At 57.1% G+C, this 16,840-nt stretch overlaps 4 protein-coding genes across 4 annotated transcripts; 1 reads left to right on the plus strand and 3 right to left on the minus strand.

Annotated features, from left to right (window-relative positions):
- Window positions 1–4,869: 4,869 nt before the first annotated feature.
- Window positions 4,870–7,565, plus strand: CMQ_6764 (sda1 domain containing protein; the record flags this gene model as incomplete). Its single annotated transcript, XM_014320450.1, has 5 exons — window positions 4,870–4,916; window positions 5,000–5,035; window positions 5,106–5,146; window positions 5,220–6,031; window positions 6,084–7,565. The coding sequence occupies 5 exons, from the start codon at window positions 4,870–4,872 to the stop codon at window positions 7,563–7,565; spliced, it is 2,418 nt and encodes an 805-aa protein (XP_014175925.1).
- Window positions 7,566–9,675: 2,110 nt separating this feature from the next.
- On the minus strand, window positions 9,676–11,168 carry CMQ_6725 (hmg-i/hmg-y, DNA-binding protein; the record flags this gene model as incomplete). Its single annotated transcript, XM_014320411.1, has 2 exons — window positions 9,676–10,770; window positions 10,851–11,168. The coding sequence occupies 2 exons, from the start codon at window positions 11,166–11,168 to the stop codon at window positions 9,676–9,678; spliced, it is 1,413 nt and encodes a 470-aa protein (XP_014175886.1).
- Window positions 11,169–11,935: 767 nt separating this feature from the next.
- On the minus strand, window positions 11,936–13,729 carry CMQ_6790 (carboxylesterase, type b; the record flags this gene model as incomplete). Its single annotated transcript, XM_014320476.1, has 1 exon — window positions 11,936–13,729. The coding sequence occupies one exon, from the start codon at window positions 13,727–13,729 to the stop codon at window positions 11,936–11,938; it is 1,794 nt and encodes a 597-aa protein (XP_014175951.1).
- Window positions 13,730–14,924: 1,195 nt separating this feature from the next.
- CMQ_6873 (extracellular cellulase) lies at window positions 14,925–15,968 on the minus strand (the record flags this gene model as incomplete). Its single annotated transcript, XM_014320559.1, has 1 exon — window positions 14,925–15,968. The coding sequence occupies one exon, from the start codon at window positions 15,966–15,968 to the stop codon at window positions 14,925–14,927; it is 1,044 nt and encodes a 347-aa protein (XP_014176034.1).
- Between the last annotated feature and the right edge of the window lie 872 nt (window positions 15,969–16,840).

The raw sequence follows: 16,840 nt of genomic DNA on the forward strand, positions 1-16,840 counted from the left end.
GGCAGTCACGCTTGCACAAGCACAAGCACAAGCACAGACACAGAAAGGTGTATGGAGTGCAAGATCCCCGATGTGTAAGAGACGGATGCAGGAATGGCGGCAGGGAGAACGGACAGACAGGCGACAGCTTCAGCTGAGATGGCCGATAAATCAACCGGAAAGGCCCCGGATCTGGCCTTTTTGCTTCACCGGGAATGGGACCCGCTGGCACATACATAGCAGCAGTCCTGCGGCGAGATAAGCGGACAGGCACGGGAATCACCGTAGGGGGCAAAAATCGGAAAGGAGCCAAAAAAAAAAAAAAAAAAACACAAAAAACAATCACAAAGTGGTAGCGCGTGCTGAGGGAGGCGCTTCCAGAGTACAGACAGAGCAATGCTATACACTTTGCACTCTGCTGATGGGTACGCTCGGCGAAGACCAGAGGTGGTGGGGAGGGGATGGTCCGATGGAACTGAGCCGGGGCGGGTCTAGCTCCTTGCAGGGGGGGGGAGCGTTGAGTACGCAGTATGATGTGGTTCGTCAGCGTGGTGCCGGCCGGCATGCTTTACAACAAGAGACAGGCGTTCGGAGATGGCATATTAACGGCAGTCCCCCCAACAGGCGGCCACATGGAGCCACATGGAGCCACATGGGAGGGGCGAAAAGGAGACGAGAGAGACAAGCGGAGGAGGGGGGGTAGGGTACAGGCGCAGAGCCATCATGCCGTTTGTTGGTGCAGCAGCATCGTGCACAAAAGTCGGCGGTCCAAGGGAAAAAACGCAGTTCAAGGTATGGTAGAAATAATGACTAAAAATTGATTTAACCAAAAAAAAAAAAAAGGCTGGCCCCCAGAACTTGCCGAGATGAGCTAGCGAGCGAACCAAGCTACGAGAGTTACCGCGAAATGCGATTTTCTTTGTGTGGCCGATTGTCAGCGGCAAATCGGGTGGCAGGACAGCTGAACCAATAAGGTGAGATACGAAGTAGGGCCGGTCGGCAGACGGGATACCCGCTGTCTGAGGGTCCGTCCTGTCCCTGACCGACATCCGCCAGATGCGGTTTTGTGAGATAAGAATGCTATTTCTCCTTCTTCAGCAGCGACAGGCACGAGATAAAAAAAGACTCCGCCAGGCCGCCGTTCTCCCCGATTGGGGTACCCGATGGCGCGAACGGCGTTGAGACGGAAAAGGTGAAAAGCTAAAACTAAAGTGAAAAGTAAATAATAAATAAATAAATATAAACACAACACCAGTACGGAGTAAAAGACACATCAACCTGGTCAGAAACAGTCTGCTGGTTTCTTCCCGTTCTGTCCCGGCGCTCATGCACGTGGACAAACGCTTGCTAGTGTGCATATCTGCCAACCGATTGCGAGGCTGTCGGGATTTGCTCTCTCCCAGACGAGCATTCCACTGTTTCGCTGTTTCGCCGTCTCGTGTTTTTTGCTTGATTTTCTGGGTTATTTTTATTTGCTCTTGCCTTAAATTCAACCGACCGCCACCTCGGGCTTGCAAGGTACCCGCCGGACGGCTTAGCTGGCCGACTTGCCGGCTGTTTCTGCTTACGAGCCAGCCCTGCCTGCCCTGTGCTGCCTGGTGCTGTCCGCTCCTGCCGCTTGCTTGCGCACGTACCCCTTCCGTTCCCCCACTGACCGCCTCTACGGTGGCTTCTAGAATGCAGACGGAAGCTTTGGCGAGCTCGCAGCGCTTTTTGGTCTGCTCGGTTTTGCCAATCCTTCTTCTCGCTGCGAGCAGAATCTTCTTGCCAACAGTCACAGCACATACTCCGTACTTTGTATGTACTTTGGTTCGTAGCAGCTTACTTAGCAGTCATAGCACCACAAATCCACCACCACCACCATCACCTCAACTCGTACGTCGTATCCCTTAATCATGCGTTGCAGTCTCGCGCAAGATTTGGCATTGCGCGACCAAGATATCTTTTTTTCTCTCTCTTTCTACCCCTGCCGCTGATTTTCCCCGATTCGGCACCTTCCATCGTGCTTTGCCGCACTCCCTTTCCGCCGAAGTCCATCGCCGCTCCCGCCCTCCTTTATCGCTTCGACTGCTCATCCTCGCTCGGCCGCATATCCTCCTGCTCGAGTTGCGTATTCGACTCGCGTATTCGTCTCGCGTACTCCGTACTAAGCTCTGCATACGAGTACGCCCTCCTACTACGTACTGCCACCCGCTCGCTCTCCCGCACTCTCCCACACACACTCACCGGTACTCACCACTCGTATGTACATAGTATCGTGCTCAATCGCCAAGCGAGCCGCCCATGCTGCGCAAGCACATTTCTGAAAAACGTTGCGCCCGCTACCATTCCTTGCTATTGGCCAGCCACTACCCTCTGTCTCCATAATATCGGCCGCGCCACAGCACTGCCGCAAATCGCTCGCCATCCCTGTCCAAGTGGGCCTTTCCCTGCCTCTGGTTCGTTTCGTTGACTCGCTAGTTTAGAGCCTTTCCTGTCTGCTCTTTTTAGCCCAATTTTACTTGCTTGGCCGATTTTCTGCTCAAGCGGGCAAAACATACCTACCTGCCAATAACACTCATTAGCGAGGTCCACGCCCGTATTCGCCACGTCGGTAGATGCCCGGCCGAGCAGTAACCTGGCGCTTCCCGACAATGGCATGGTCAATACCGGTCTCCCGGTCGCCTGGTCTGCCTTTCTAGCTGGTCTCCTGAGCTGGTCGGTCCGTCTTCTCCTCCTCTCATCCCTCCTCCCCTAGTCCGGCTTCTCTGGCCTCCTCATCTCCTTTGTTTTCTGCTGCTATGTACTCCGTATCCTTGTCTCTCCGCCATTCTCCTGAGATGCCGGGCCCCACCTCCATCTCTTTTTCCCTCATCCCTTACTCTTCGTCTTAGAGGACTTTTAGATCTTGGAAACAGCAGCTTGCGCTAGTAAAACAGCCTATCGTACAATCGTAGCCGGCTACGTCGTATGTAACCCTCGCTCAGTCATCATCGCAGTGTCGTGGCCGTACGGAGTAGTTCGTGGGCGTGTCCTCCTAGCTGGGCCCAGCTCTCTTGCCTTAATCGTATGTTTGCCCATGCGTGCTTCGTTTTTGCTCCCATCCCCACCCCCCTACATATGCTTAATGTAATACACCCAGGATATGCCTGTACTTAACCGGCAAGTGCATTTAACACGCTTACGAGTACGACGTAGGCCAGTCGCATGACTTACATGCAAGCACATGACTAAGTATGTCGTCAAGAAGACTCGGACTACACTATATGGTCCCCAAGCCCAGAACCAAGGCCGACAAATGAATTGGTATAACCACGGATGCTCTGTACATATTTCGTACCTGCCCAACAAAAGAGATAGCTTGGCCGCTCATTCGAAGCGGCGCTGATCAGGGGGCCCACCCCCGTAAAGAAAAGGGAGGAGGCAGCAGGGAGCAGGAATTCGTCGAGGCTAGGACGCTGGCAAATCCGAGCGTCTGGTGGGTCCCAAAGGAGCTTTCCGTCCGTGACAAATAGGCCCTTTTAATATTATTGCGTGTGTTGTTTGGCGACGGCGAATCCTTGTCCTGTCTACCCCTCCCCCCTCCCCCCTTCCTTTGCCGGCCGATGCTCTTAATTTTGGGTTCGTGTCCCCAAAAAAGAAGGCCGAAAAAAACGGCGTAGCGTCAGGACGCGAGCACGTCTACTGCTACGACGCTGAAACGCCTCGCCCAGGGACCCTCTTCGGCCACAACCTGCGTTGCATTGGGCTGCGACCAAGCGGTGTACGGAGTACGGAGTACGGAGTACGCGTGCACCGACCAGTTATGCTATACGAAGTACGACGTACGGAGCACGATATGCTATTCCGCCCATCCCTGCCAGAGAGGTCCAGGGACGAACTATTCGGTGCGACTGCGTATGAGACTGCGATCGCATTGGTTACGCCTGTCACCTGCTGTGTTCGTACATGTACGGAGTACTCTTACTCTCCCAAGACCCCTTGACAAAGCTAAACGACCAGTCATACTAGACTAGAGCTAGCCTTCAGCCGGCCATGACAAGCCCAGTTGTCGACGACACCTGCTACATACATAGTACGCATCTGTTGCCTCATTAAAGCCCCTGCTGTAGATCAACGAATCGGACCATCGTCGAGAGAATCCTCGTATATTCGTAGGCAGATGCCGCATGTACTCCGTAGTCGTGCCCCAAGCGTCTCTGGTCGTCGGTGCAACAGCTGGGATCAGGCACTAAACACGACGTCTGCTCCGTAGGTTTGGCCGAGCCCGAGACCACAAGGCCAGCGTGCTCGACGGGTGGGATTCGGGAGAGATAATACTCCGTAGCTACGTAACTTACTCCGTACTGGCAAGGATACGTACTCGTAGGGCGGCAATCACAGAAACAAACGTAGCCCAAAACAGGGGAAAGGGGGCCGGTAAATGAAATGTACGAGTGCTCTTATGAAAGGAACTAGGGAAGTGAGGAACGACAATCGTGTCCAGCCGCAACAAGCGCCTTATCCGTTGCCAAAAGGCTGGGTGAAATTCTGCCAGAACATGGGCAAATTCCTCCATCGGCAGACGCATGCTGCCAAGTTGGGTTTATTGTACTTGTCCAAATTCTTAGTCAAGAGCTTGTGCGTAATGTGTACGGAGTAGTCACACGGTTGATTTCTCAACTACTGTACTACATAGAAAGAACTATGTAATAGTAGGGATAAATTCCCTACTATTAAAGTGCTTCGTACCACGTCTCCGAACATATTAGCGTCACACGTGCTTGAGCCCAGCCGACCCACAAATAAAGATAACATCCGATAAGATAAGCATTAAAAAATATCGATAACCATAGAAAAAATCCGAGTGAAAAAATACTGTGAATGTACCACCCCAAGCCTGTCGCAGCGAGAATCTGATCTATAGCCAAAATGGGTAAACGCAAGGTAGCCGCCCTGGAGAAGATAGATGCAGACTTGTGAGTGATGTGCCCTGGCAGCCCTGGCATTTCCGGGAAGCGAGCCGCCGCCAGCCAGCCGTTCACAGCTAACGATATGCCAGATCGAATCTCCAATACAAGATCCGTCGCGATCCAAAGTGAGTCGTCACGACACGGACGAGAGCCGGATGCGGTCCGACGAGAAGGACGTTCTGACATTGTGTCTAGGTCATACGAGGATGAGTTTCAGAGACAGTACGAGCAATATGGTGCGTGAAGAGCATTCTGTGAAGTATCTTTCGGCGAGTATCAAGTCCGCCCTCCCAGCTGACCGGCCGACAGTTTCGCAACGCGACCTATTCCTTACGTCGCCGGCCAACGCGTCGGCAGACCAGAGCCGGGCGTTCCATGACCTGATCGACCTGATCGCGCACGTGGCGGATTGCTATCCAGAGGCGCTGAGCGGCTTCCCAGGTGAGCTGGCGGCGATTTTGACGCAGCACCACGCGGTGCTGCAGCCAGAGCTTCGCGACAAGATCGTCGGCAGCATGGGGCTGCTGCGGCGCAAGGACGTGCTGGACTCGGCGACACTGGCGCAAACGCTGTTCCCGATTCTGGCCCACACGCCGAGCAAGACGCTGCGCACGCTGCTCTTTCGTCGGCTCGTCTCAGACCTGCGCAACGCCAATAGCCGGACGAAGAACCACCGGCTCAACCGGACGGTGCAGACGGTGCTCTACAACCTGGTGTCGTCGGACCGCACGACGGCGCGGCCGATCTGGGCTGTCAAGATCACGCGCGAGCTGTGGACTCGCCAGGTCTGGACGGATGAGAAGCCGGTGGACGTGATGCGCGAGGCCTGCCTCGGCGACAACGAAAAGGTGGTCGTGTCGGCCGTGCGCTTCTTCCTTGGCGGCGACAAGGCGCGCGAGGAGCTCGAGGACGACAGCAGCGACGACGGCGGCCGCGAGAACCGTTACGGTGGCGCACTTGGTGGCGGCAGCGGTGCCGTCGACCTGACCAAGCTGAAGCAGCGCGGCCAGCACAGCAAGAAGACCAAGAAGACAGCCAAGCGGTACGACCGGGCCGTCGAGAAGGTGAAGAAGACGGAGCGGAAGCGGAACCAGCCGCATCCGCTCAACTTTTCAGCCCTGGTAAGTGGAAGAAGTAGAGACGAAAGAGGAACAAGAATGCTGACAAATCCAGCATCTGCTGCACTCGCCACAAGAGTTTGCCGAGGCGCTGTTTAACCGGCACCTACTGTCGGCACGATGCAAGTTTGGGCTAGAGAGCAAGCTGCAGATCCTGCAGCTAGTGACTCGGCTGCACGGGCTACACAAGCTGATCATTCTACCGCTGTTCAGCTGGTTCACAAAATACCTGACGCCGCGACAGACATCGGTGACGACTGTGCTGGCATCGCTGGCGCAGGCGGTGCACGACCAGGTACCACCGGACGCGCTGGAGCCGCTACTAGCCAAGATTGCCAACGAGTTTGTGACGGAAGCATCAGCGGCCGAGGTGGCCTCGGCCGGCCTGGCGGCGATCCGCGAAGTGGCGATGCGGCAGCCTCTGGCGATGAACGAGACGCTACTGCAGGACCTGGTGCAGCTGCGCAAGAGCAAGGACAAGAGCGTGATGATGGCGGCGCGCGGCCTGCTTTCGCTCTTCCGCGTCGTCGGCGCCGAGATGTTGACCAAGAAGGATCGCGGCAAGGAGGCGACGATGGGACTGCGCAGCGGCGAGGTGCGGCAGCGGCGGTTCGGCGAGGAGGCAGGCGGTGGCGGCATCGAGGGCATCGAGCTGCTGGAGCAGTGGAAAGCTGACGAGAGGAAGCGGAAGCGAGCCGAGCGAGCCGAGCAGGCAGGCGAGGACGCAGACAAGGACAAGGACGAGGATGACGAGGACGATGAGGACGACGAGGACGACGAGTACTCGGAGGGCAACTCGAGCGACTGGGACATGTCCTACAACAGCGACGACTCGGGCGGCTGGATCGACGTGAGCAGCGACGAAGAGGGCGAGAAGGCACCGCCGATCAAGCGGCAGCGGAGACGGGCCAAAGAGGCGGCTGAGGACAGCGATGACGAGGCCGAGGGCGACGATGAGAACGAGGACGGCGAGGACGGTCAGCCATCGATCTCGAAACTGGCAACGACGACGATCCTGACGCCGGCGGATCTGGCAAAGCTGCGGGAGCTGCGCCTGGCGTCCAACATGGAAAAGGCGACAGGCAGGGGCAGCAGCAAGAAGGTCGTCGGCGAGGCTGCAGACCCAGAGGCGGCGGCTGAGGCGGCCGAAGCGGCAGCTGCGCGCAAGCGGGCGGCCACGATGAGCCGGTACCAGGCGGCCATGGCAGCGCGGCACACCGACGACGGGCTGACGGCCGCGCAGATCGAGCTGGCGGCAACACTGCGCAAGTCGACCAAGGAGGAGAGGATTGCACGGGCCCAGGAAGGCAAACCGTCACGTGACCAGCACCAGTCGACGCAGGCGATGCGCAAGGCCAAGAAGGCGGCCGAGGGCAAGTCGCTGACGAACAAGGAGAAGGCGCGCAACAAGAACATCTTCATGCAGATGGGCAAGGCCCGGCAGAAGAACAAGCGCAGCCTGATGGAGACACGCAAGGCCCTGACGGCGCACGTGGCACGGGCAAAGCGTGGTGGCCGTCGGGGCAACCGAGACTGAGCCGGACGGAGGTTGTTGGCACAGTGTCTGTGTGCCTTGTGGCTTGGCGGCCTGTGGTGGCTATGCTCAATGTATCGGACGAGTACGATGTAAAAGGGAGTGCCGGCCTCGAGCCCTCTTTGGGATAGGGCTGGCTAGACGAGAGAACGACAGGAAATGACGTGGCCGCTCCTTCTGCTCTGTGCCCCGTAATCCGTCGTATGTAGGGACTTACATAGAACGTATCTAGCCGAAAGCGGGAAACGAGTACTTTTGCGATAAGAAGGGGGGGTGGACGAGATGCGACAGCTCTGCCGACGGGAAGGCCCCAGTCTGTGTCTTGTGTCTGAGCTGGTGAGACAAGGCAGCGCACGTGCTTCTGTGAGTCCCACTATTCTGCCGCTTTTGCACTAGGCCCCTTGCCTACGGAGTACGGAGTATATTTCTGAGCACTCGTATTTTGCCCACCTCCCGGGCTGGCAGACCGCGCCAAAGCGGTGAGTATCCATGGCACTACGCACACATCTACCTATCCCGCTAGCATTCGTAAACGACGTGTAGCCGGTACTATGTACGGTGCCGTGATAGCGTGCAGTCTGGCCTGCAGGACAAGGTGGTGGCAAATGCGACGTGGCGCCCTTTTTTCCCCCGAAGCGATGATGGAATCGCATGGCCCAAACCAGGAATCACACCGGCAGTCCTCATCCGGAGAGGATTGGGCTACAGCATCGTGCCCTACGTGTACGACATACATACGCACCCAGGGGTGGTCAAAGCTACGTCCCGGGGCCTTCTCTCCTCCTGGCCATGCATACATAGTACTACGACGTATGTGGTACAGAAGAATGGGAAGAAGAAAGTTGGCACTAGCACACATGCAGCGTGCGTACCGGCGTACATTGTACTCTGTATCTTACGAGCACGGCGTACTCGTACAGAGTCTGCTTGCGGGCGTCAAACTCGGCCAAATTTGCTGGCTCGAAGCAGCTTGATGCTCACGACGAAACAAGCTAATCTAATCGACAAACTATTACATAGTTATGGCGCCCGGCAATCTCCGTGTCTGTACCAGTCGCACGGTCGATGGAGAGAAAAAAGGGGAACGTGAAGAGGGACAAGAGGGGGGAGGGGGGAGATGTCTCCCTTTTTCCACTTGCAACTACCGGCGGCCAAAGAGACTTGCTGGATGGAGCACCCGTATCTTACGTCGTACTACCAGACGCTGGCGTGAATTCCAGTACTATGTACAGTAGCACCATTTCGAGAGAAGCCAAAGCAGAAACGCTCGCTGGTCGTAAGAGAAATGCTCCATTCCTCGCTGCTCGTCGACGCTCGTCTACGGCGTCCGGCCGCCACAGAAAAGAATGCCTACGCTCGATGGCATCCCGGCTGGCTCGGCCAATGAGGCCAAACGAAGAAGGACAGCTGTCGATCTCCATGGTAGCGTCTTGGACTTCCCGTCCTGTCGTTGTTGTCATGGTCACTGCCGACGTCTGCATGATCAGACAGAATATCGTCGTGCTAAGATACTTACCACGTCTCTGAGCAACTTGTACGCCGAGAACGAGAGAGAGCATCGGAGCCGAAACCGCTAGCCTCGCCTCCGACGTGGATACCTCATTCTTCTATCCGGCCTCTCAGCCGCTCAGGGTTTCTCAGGCTGCCCACGTCGTTGTGTTTACTCTTGTCGTTTGTTGTCGGCCGGTAATTGGAATCCCATACTATTTTTCTTTACTAACATGACACGTTGCACAAGCAACTTCCCAGGACTCTCTTGTTTGCCTCCACTCCCGATAAAACACCGCGACCCGATACCCATTGGCCTTCGTCACCGGCCTCCCAGCAGAAACACAGAAAGAGCAGAGCTGAAGCAAAGGAGTTGAAAGCAGAGGAGCCGAATGCAGACAGGCAGAAGAGCTTTTGAACCCCACAAAAAAAAGCGGCTTATAATCCCGTTTAGAAACAAGACGAAAGCAAGAAATGAGAGGAAAAAGGGGGGAACAGAAGGAAAAAAGAACTGAAGAAAAGAGGAAAGAAGGAGGAAGGAACAAGACCATACTCCCGACATGCGCAAAACTCATGGCACGGGGGCTGACAGCACAGGCTCAATAGCACGCACCCCCAACCGGGCTCAATTCCACCGGTTGCCCCGTGTCCAGTCGTACACAGTCTCGAGGTAGTCGGACCAGGACTCGCCCGAGAGTGTCGGCACGTCGGACACGCGCTTGCCAGTGATCTCGTCGGCGCCCAGGAAGCTCAAGTCCATCTCGCCGGCGAACTTGGTGTAGTGCTTGTTGGTGAACTTGAGCGTGCCGCGGTGCTCTCCCGTCTGCATGTTGTTCTCCACCGGTCCGCGCCCGCGCCACCGTACGTAGAACTTGAGCGGCGGCCGACCACCGCCGCCTGCCGGACTTGCCGGCACGCTGTTGCTGCCTCCTCCACCGCTGCCATCTGCACCAATCGGACTGCCGTCCGGTCCGACACCGACACCGACGCCGACACCGTTGCCGCCATTGCCGTTCCCAGGGTCAGGTGTGGCAGTTCCAGGACCTCCGCTCCCAATCAGCGGTCCGAGTCCGTCGAGCCCGCCCAGACCGCCCGGACCAAGAGTTGGCATCCCGGACAGGCCTGTCATGCCCGACAGCCCGCCCATGGAGCCCATTGTGGAGCCGTTGGGGCCGGCGCCTGGGATCTGCGGCAGGGGCACGGCCGTGGTTGTCCTTGCCTTCTTGCCGGGGAGAAGTTGCTGCTGCTGTTGCTGCTGTTGCTGCTGTTGCTGGTGCTGCCGACTGACGACAGCGCCCTGGGGTGGCTGCTTGCGCTTGGTACCGCCAAGCGTGGCGACGACGTCGGTGCCGTTGACGTGGTGATCGGGGTCGTCGCCGGCATCCAGACGGCGGACATGGTTGGCGAGCTGCTTCTCGTCGGCCGACAGTATCATGACGCCAAGAATGACGCCAAAGTGGAAGGTGGCCTTGTATATGCCCGGTGTGGCCGTGGGGGCGACGTCGAGGGTGAGGTTGCCGTTAACAGACCACTGGTCCTGGATCTCTTTGGACGTGATCACGTAGGCACCGACAATGGTGGCCGGGATGGCGTCCTCGACTTTGCGGGTGCTGCCTTTCGGTCGGCCGCGCGGACGCTGTGTGGATGTGTCCTTGCGAGCTTCCCACTCGGCGGCCATCTCGTCGCGCAGCGTCTCGATGTCGTCGGCCATCTTGCGGAACTGCGGACAGACCGGGTCAGCCGGGAGGAGAGGAATGCGAGGAGGCGGAGAGAGAGAGGAAGAAAAGAAAGAGAGCCTACGTTTCCTGACGTCACCTGCTCGCGAAAGAGGTCCAAGACCTCGTCCGACGACGACTGGTACGGCGGCGGCAGGCCGTAGAAACGGAACTGCGCCAGCATGAACTTTCGCGTCAGCGTGCGCGTCGCTTCGTGCTCGGTAATCTTCTCCATCTTGGGCGGCCGTCCTCGTCCGAGCTTGATCTTCCACCTCTCGGGGTCGGTCGGGAAGCAGAGACGCAGCAGGTGCTGTGGACGCTCGTAGGCGACGCCGTCGATGGTGGCAAAGGTCCCGTCATACTGGAAGCCGCTGCGCCGGATTGGTTCCGGCTTCGTGTCCATCCTGCAGAGGAGAGGAGAGAGGAGCGAGGAGAGGAAGCCGAAGAGGGGCAGGTGATAGCTCTCTTCTAATAATACCTTTTTTTTTGAAGCAAAAATAATGGGGAAAATGTCGATACGCCTACATAACAAAGCAAATGAGGCCTATTAAATAATAAACGCAAATAAAAAGCAAAAATAAAAATAGTGGGTGGCAGAGCGATGTCGATTTTGGGGGATTTTCGGAATCCTGAAACCTGCTGACTTGACCAAGGTGGGGTCGGAAAATGAGATATGGGGTACAGTGCGTAGATGTGAGCAGTGCGAGCACAGACGGTGCAGACGACAGGGCTGTTTCAGCCGTGAAAACGAAGACGCATTTCTCTGTACAAAGTGTGCAGCTCTGAACAAAGTTCAGAGATGAGGCCAGACTGGCAAATGGAAGAAAAAGGGGCTTGATTCAGTGCTGGCGATATGTAAGAGCAAGAGCGGTGTACAGGTGCGCCCCTTGTAGAAGGAACGCGTGACGAAGGAGCTCCATTTTGTGCGGCAGGCGGCAGGTACGACATGCACATGATTCAATCGCTACCTGAGCAGTGCAGAAGCGAATGTTTGAAAAAAGGAAAACACCAAAGAGCGCCTGAGCTGCGATTCTGTTGCTGTATGCTTTTGAACGCTCCTCGAGGCTTTTTCGGTACAAGATACATTATACTATCAAGTAGAGATACAGGTAGATAGATACAAGAAAGATACAGAAAGCACAAGATACGATACAGTCACATTAAGAGTATTCAGATACGGAAGATGTCAATGTTATTGACGATAAAATTGTAGCTCGCGGAGCGGAAGCTGTCGGCGAGCAGGCTGGCGTGGTCGTTGAAGAACTGCATCAGATTCTGGCCGGCGGACCACTGGGGCCAAGCCATGAGCGTGGCATTGTGGCCGACGTTGGGATCAAGATTGGTGACAAAGTTGATGTAGTATGTCTGGATATTCTTGCTGGCATAATTGGGCAGGACGCCATAGAAGACCTGGAGCAGGTCGGTGGCGTGGAAGGTGCCGAGGATGGGGGTGCCGTAGTCGTAGGAGGCGAGGTAGGACCAAGACGGCACGTCGGGGCGGAGGAGTGAAGTGCCAGCGAGAAAGGCGCGGCGACTGAGATTGAAGGTAAGGTCACCGAGGATGGCGGCGAGCCGCTTGAAGCCGGGACGAAGCTCGTTGAAGACGCCGGTGCGGAAGGGCGAGCCGGCAGAGGGGTCGTCAGGATAGGTCTCGACGAATTCAGTAAGCTTCTCCTTGGTGGCGTCGTGAAAATAGAGCGAGCTGAGATACTCGACCGTGGAAGCAGTATCGGTGACGTTAATGGGAAGGATGGCAAAGAGTGTGCCCTCGTCCTCCTGGTCGCCGATGATCATGGGCACGGCGGCATACTTGTTGCTAAGCACAAGCTGGTCGGGGCTGTCGGTCAGGACGGTGCCATCAGGCCGCGGTAGATACGAGAGAGCGAGCGAGTTGTACGAGAAGATGGCCGGGGCCGAGTTGACGGCCTTCTGGAACGTGGCATAGGGGCATGCGCGCAGACAGGCGAGGGTGGCAGCATCGTCCGCCTCGGCACCGCAGCCCGACTCGGCAGCGACGCTGTCGAAGATGGCCTGGGCCTTGGAACCGTCGATAGGGTCTGCCGGCACGATGCTGCCCGAATCCATGATGGCGCCGCGAAAAAGCGGCTTGCCGTTGTACGTGTTGTTACCGCCGAAGAGAACCATCTGGTCGAGCACAGAGATGGAGCCGGCCGACTCGCCCCAGATGGTGACCTTGTCGGGATCGCCGCCAAAGGCAGCAATGTTGTCGGCCGTCCACTGCAGGCCGAGCCGTTGATCCAAGAGGCCGAGATTGGTCGAGCCCTCGGCCTTGAGGGCACTGCCGCCGAGGAAACCGAAGCCGTTGACGCGCGAGTTGATGGCCACGAAGAGGAAAGGCTGGCCGATCGAGACGCCCATGTCGATCAGGTCGCTGCCGTCGTAGATGGCATTGGACCCCAACTCGAAGCCGCCGCCGAAGAACCAGACGAGCACCGGCAGCTTCGCCCCAGACGTCGTGCCAGCCGGCCGCTGCACGTTGAGCGTCAGACAGTCCTCCTGCTCGGTGCCGACCTGCTCAAAGATCGGCACGTCCACCAGGTCGCCCAGAATGTCGAACAGCAGCTGGTTCGAGCCTGTCGAGATGAGCATCTGCGGACAGCTCGGGCCCAGCAGCTGCGTCGCGTCGATCTGTCCGAGTGGTCCGTCCGGCTTCAACGGCGGTCGCAGCCGCAAGTCGCCCACCGGTGGCTGCGCAAACGGAATCGCCCGGAACGAATCGATGCTGCCCACCGTCAGGCCCACCGCCGTGCCGTCCGGGTACGCCACATTGACCACCGAGCGCTCCTCCAGCGGACCGGGTGTCCGCTGCTTCAAGGCCGGGTGATCCGACAGCTCGCCAGGCGCCCGTCCATCTGGTGTCAGGGCGCGTTCACGCAAGGCCGGGTGCGCCGAACAGGCGCCCAGAAGGCTGGCCACCGCAACCGCTGCACAGAGGCCACGCATTGTCTCGAGCGGCAAAAAGGAACAAGAAAGTGAAGAGGCAGAGATTGTGCTAGAAGGATCAGAGAGCGAACAGGTGTCTGCCAACCTCTTCATCACACCGTCCGGACAGCCAGACGCTATATAAATGTACGTTACGAGATGACGCCCGATCATCACTCTCAAAAGTACTGCATTACAGCCATCATAGTGCCGTGCACTAGATTTGCCCATATGTCAGAATGGGGTAATAACCAAACACCATCTTGGACGAGGGGCAATCAAAGCGGCAGACTAGCAACAACCACGTCTTGAATCCTAACAACTTCGCGACGGAGGATGCTCTTGATGCGGCTAGTCGTATTGTCGTGACTGTTGCCTGGCCACCTTTATTGACACATCGCACTCTTCTCCTCTTTTTCCCATAGCATGTGAAAGACCAGCTGTCCTCCGTTTGCCTCATGGCCGGTCGGACTGCCTCGGCAGTCGTGCGGGAGAACTGCCATCCGCCTATCACGACGGCTTGCTCTACAGTACGTGAAGTATCATCGTCCGCGTTCTCCCCAGACCCCCTCATCTCATCTTCGTGGGGTAATTTAGGCTCACTAGAACGACGATAGGCAACGGACGGCTCCACATAACAATCTACTGGCAATTCACAATTCCGGTTATACGGCACATCAGCAAGATCGGTGGGGATGCAAGGGCGCCGCTTCCCTTTACGTCGTTCTTCCCGCTAGAACTTGAAGAGGCTCGGGGCCACCAACCAATCAATCAGACTCGTGCGGGGAAAACACTCTTACCATATTCCCCTCTCGTTGCAGTCACAAGCCGGTCTACAGTTTGCCAACACATGCCTCGGGCTGCTATCTTTATTTCGGCACTTCTAGCGCTCCGGGACACAGGAACGAGACCTAGGGGCAGCAACTGGTCGGACAAATTGCTCCGTAATGGTGATCTACAGATACAAGCCATAGGAACCGGTCTAGGACAAGTCGAATATATTGCGAGCAGCTGACGATTATTCTACGAGTTTTAGCTTGCTAGTTGTGGACGCAGGTCAAGACCTGCTTTGCAGCGTAAATTGAATATGTACAATGAAAACGAAACGAGGCGACCGTTATGGATCATCAGACGGTGGAAGAATGGGAGAACAGTACTACAGACAAGAATGTAAAAAGATGAGCGTTTTTCTTCTTTGTTTTTCGCCTCTGTTCGCTTATGCAAAGTTGGAGCTCGCCGTGGTCTGCGAGTCGGATGCGACGCTGACGCTGGACACCTCGATGGTGGTGCCCGACGTGCTGGTGATGCGCACGTCGACGGTGCTGGTGCCAAACCCGCTGGCATTCTCGAAAAAGTTGTAGTCCGACCGGGTGGTCGACTGCCACGTGGAGCCGCCGTCGGTGCTGACCTCGAACTTGGCCACGCCCTCGTTGGCGTTGATGACCTGCATCGAGAACCAGTAGGCCGACGTGCCGGACTTGCTGTGCAGCACAATGGGCGAGCTGATGCCGCACTCGACAAACGAGTACGACGTCGAGATGACGCCCTTGGAGATGTCGGCCAGCTCAGCAAAGGCGTTCTGGAAGAGGTCCAGGTGGCCCTCGGCGCACTCGGGGCACTCATCGACGATCATGGCCTTGATCGAGCTGCCGCTCGGGCCCGTCACCTGGACACAGCGGCCACAGTTGGCCGCGTTGTCCCACACCGCGCCGGAGTAGGCCGTGCCGAAGAGGGACGACGGCAGCGTGTAGGCCGAGAGGGAGCAGGCGCCGCCCACGACGTTGCCGCCGTAGAACGTCGCCTCGCCCACGATGGACACACTGGAGCTGTCGGTGGAGGCGGTGCTCTTGGACGAAGACGACGCAGCAGTAGCAGCAGCGTGCGCCGCTGCAGAGGTAGAGGAAGAGGTAGTAGGCACGGCAGCAGGAGTCGAGGTGGAGCTGGTGGTAGGCACAACGACCACGACGGGCGCGGACGTAGAGCTGGAAAGCACAACCGTCTTCATGGTCGAGGGCGCAGCCACAGACACGGAGGCGGTCGTCACTGCCGCGGAAACGGCAGCAGCCGTCTTGGTCTCGGCCGGCGACACGGCAGACGTGGAGGGCACCTGGACAGAAGACGTCGACGGAGTGTAGTCGACGTAGACCGTCCTCGTCTTGGGCGCCCGGGCATGGCCATGCTCGTCGGTCAGGGCCGAGCAGCTGTCAGCGCGGGCAAATGCGGCCAGGCTGGCAGTTAGAGCAAAGATGGCAGCCTTCATGGTTGCGGCTTAAGATCGACAGCGTGGGGATGAAATGTTTTGTCTGGGTGGAATGGGGTTGCTGATCGGCAGCAGGATGGAACGCAACAGCAGATCACAGTGAACAATGACAATACTTGTTTTCAAAGATAGGGCCGGAGTGGAAAGTAGGCTTGAAGAAGCGGAAGTAAGGATCGTGGGAACAGACTGAGGCTGTTGAAAAGGACAAGAATGAATGAGAAGCGCAAAAGAATGCAGGACTGAGGCTGGACTCGACTGGAGAGAAAGAGAAGCTGAAAAAGAATCGAGGTTGGGGATGCGAGGGACTCCTATATACAGGCGTCTCCCGTTATTCCTCCACTTATTCTCCTTGTCCGATCGAACTGCTTATTGTCAGGGGCCCGCCGTACGTCATACGGTTGTGAACAAAACATGTCCAGATGCGAAGGAATTTCCGCGCCAGGCCCGCCCACGATACCCGGCCCAGGGGTATGAAACACACCAGACTAAACATCTCAGCCTGGAATAAACTTTTCCGTCAAACCTCCTACGGCCGTCAGCTCATGCTTGGCTCATGCTGTCGTGCGCGAGTGGGCGTGACTGGAAACGAAAACACACCACAAAACGGTTATGCGCATGGTTTCTGGTGAGCGCACCAGAACGTGCTGCCATGGACGATGGCGAGTTGAGAACATTGCGGTGGTCTGTTGGCGGCCGGAAATGCTAGTCGTAGCCACTTAGACGGGACAAGAAGCCATTTAGAGTTAGGTTGCGGCCTAGGGTGCTTGACTTTCCGGCCATCTTATTGGCTGTTGCGGGGGAACAGCGGGTCTGTAATATAAAGCTCAAACGGTTTAGCAGAAGCGAGGCCATGCCACAATAGCCCTGAAGGC

This window comes from Grosmannia clavigera, assembly GCF_000143105.1.
Source record: "Grosmannia clavigera kw1407 unplaced genomic scaffold GCSC_108, whole genome shotgun sequence".
NCBI classification, from domain to species: domain Eukaryota; kingdom Fungi; phylum Ascomycota; class Sordariomycetes; order Ophiostomatales; family Ophiostomataceae; genus Leptographium; species Leptographium clavigerum.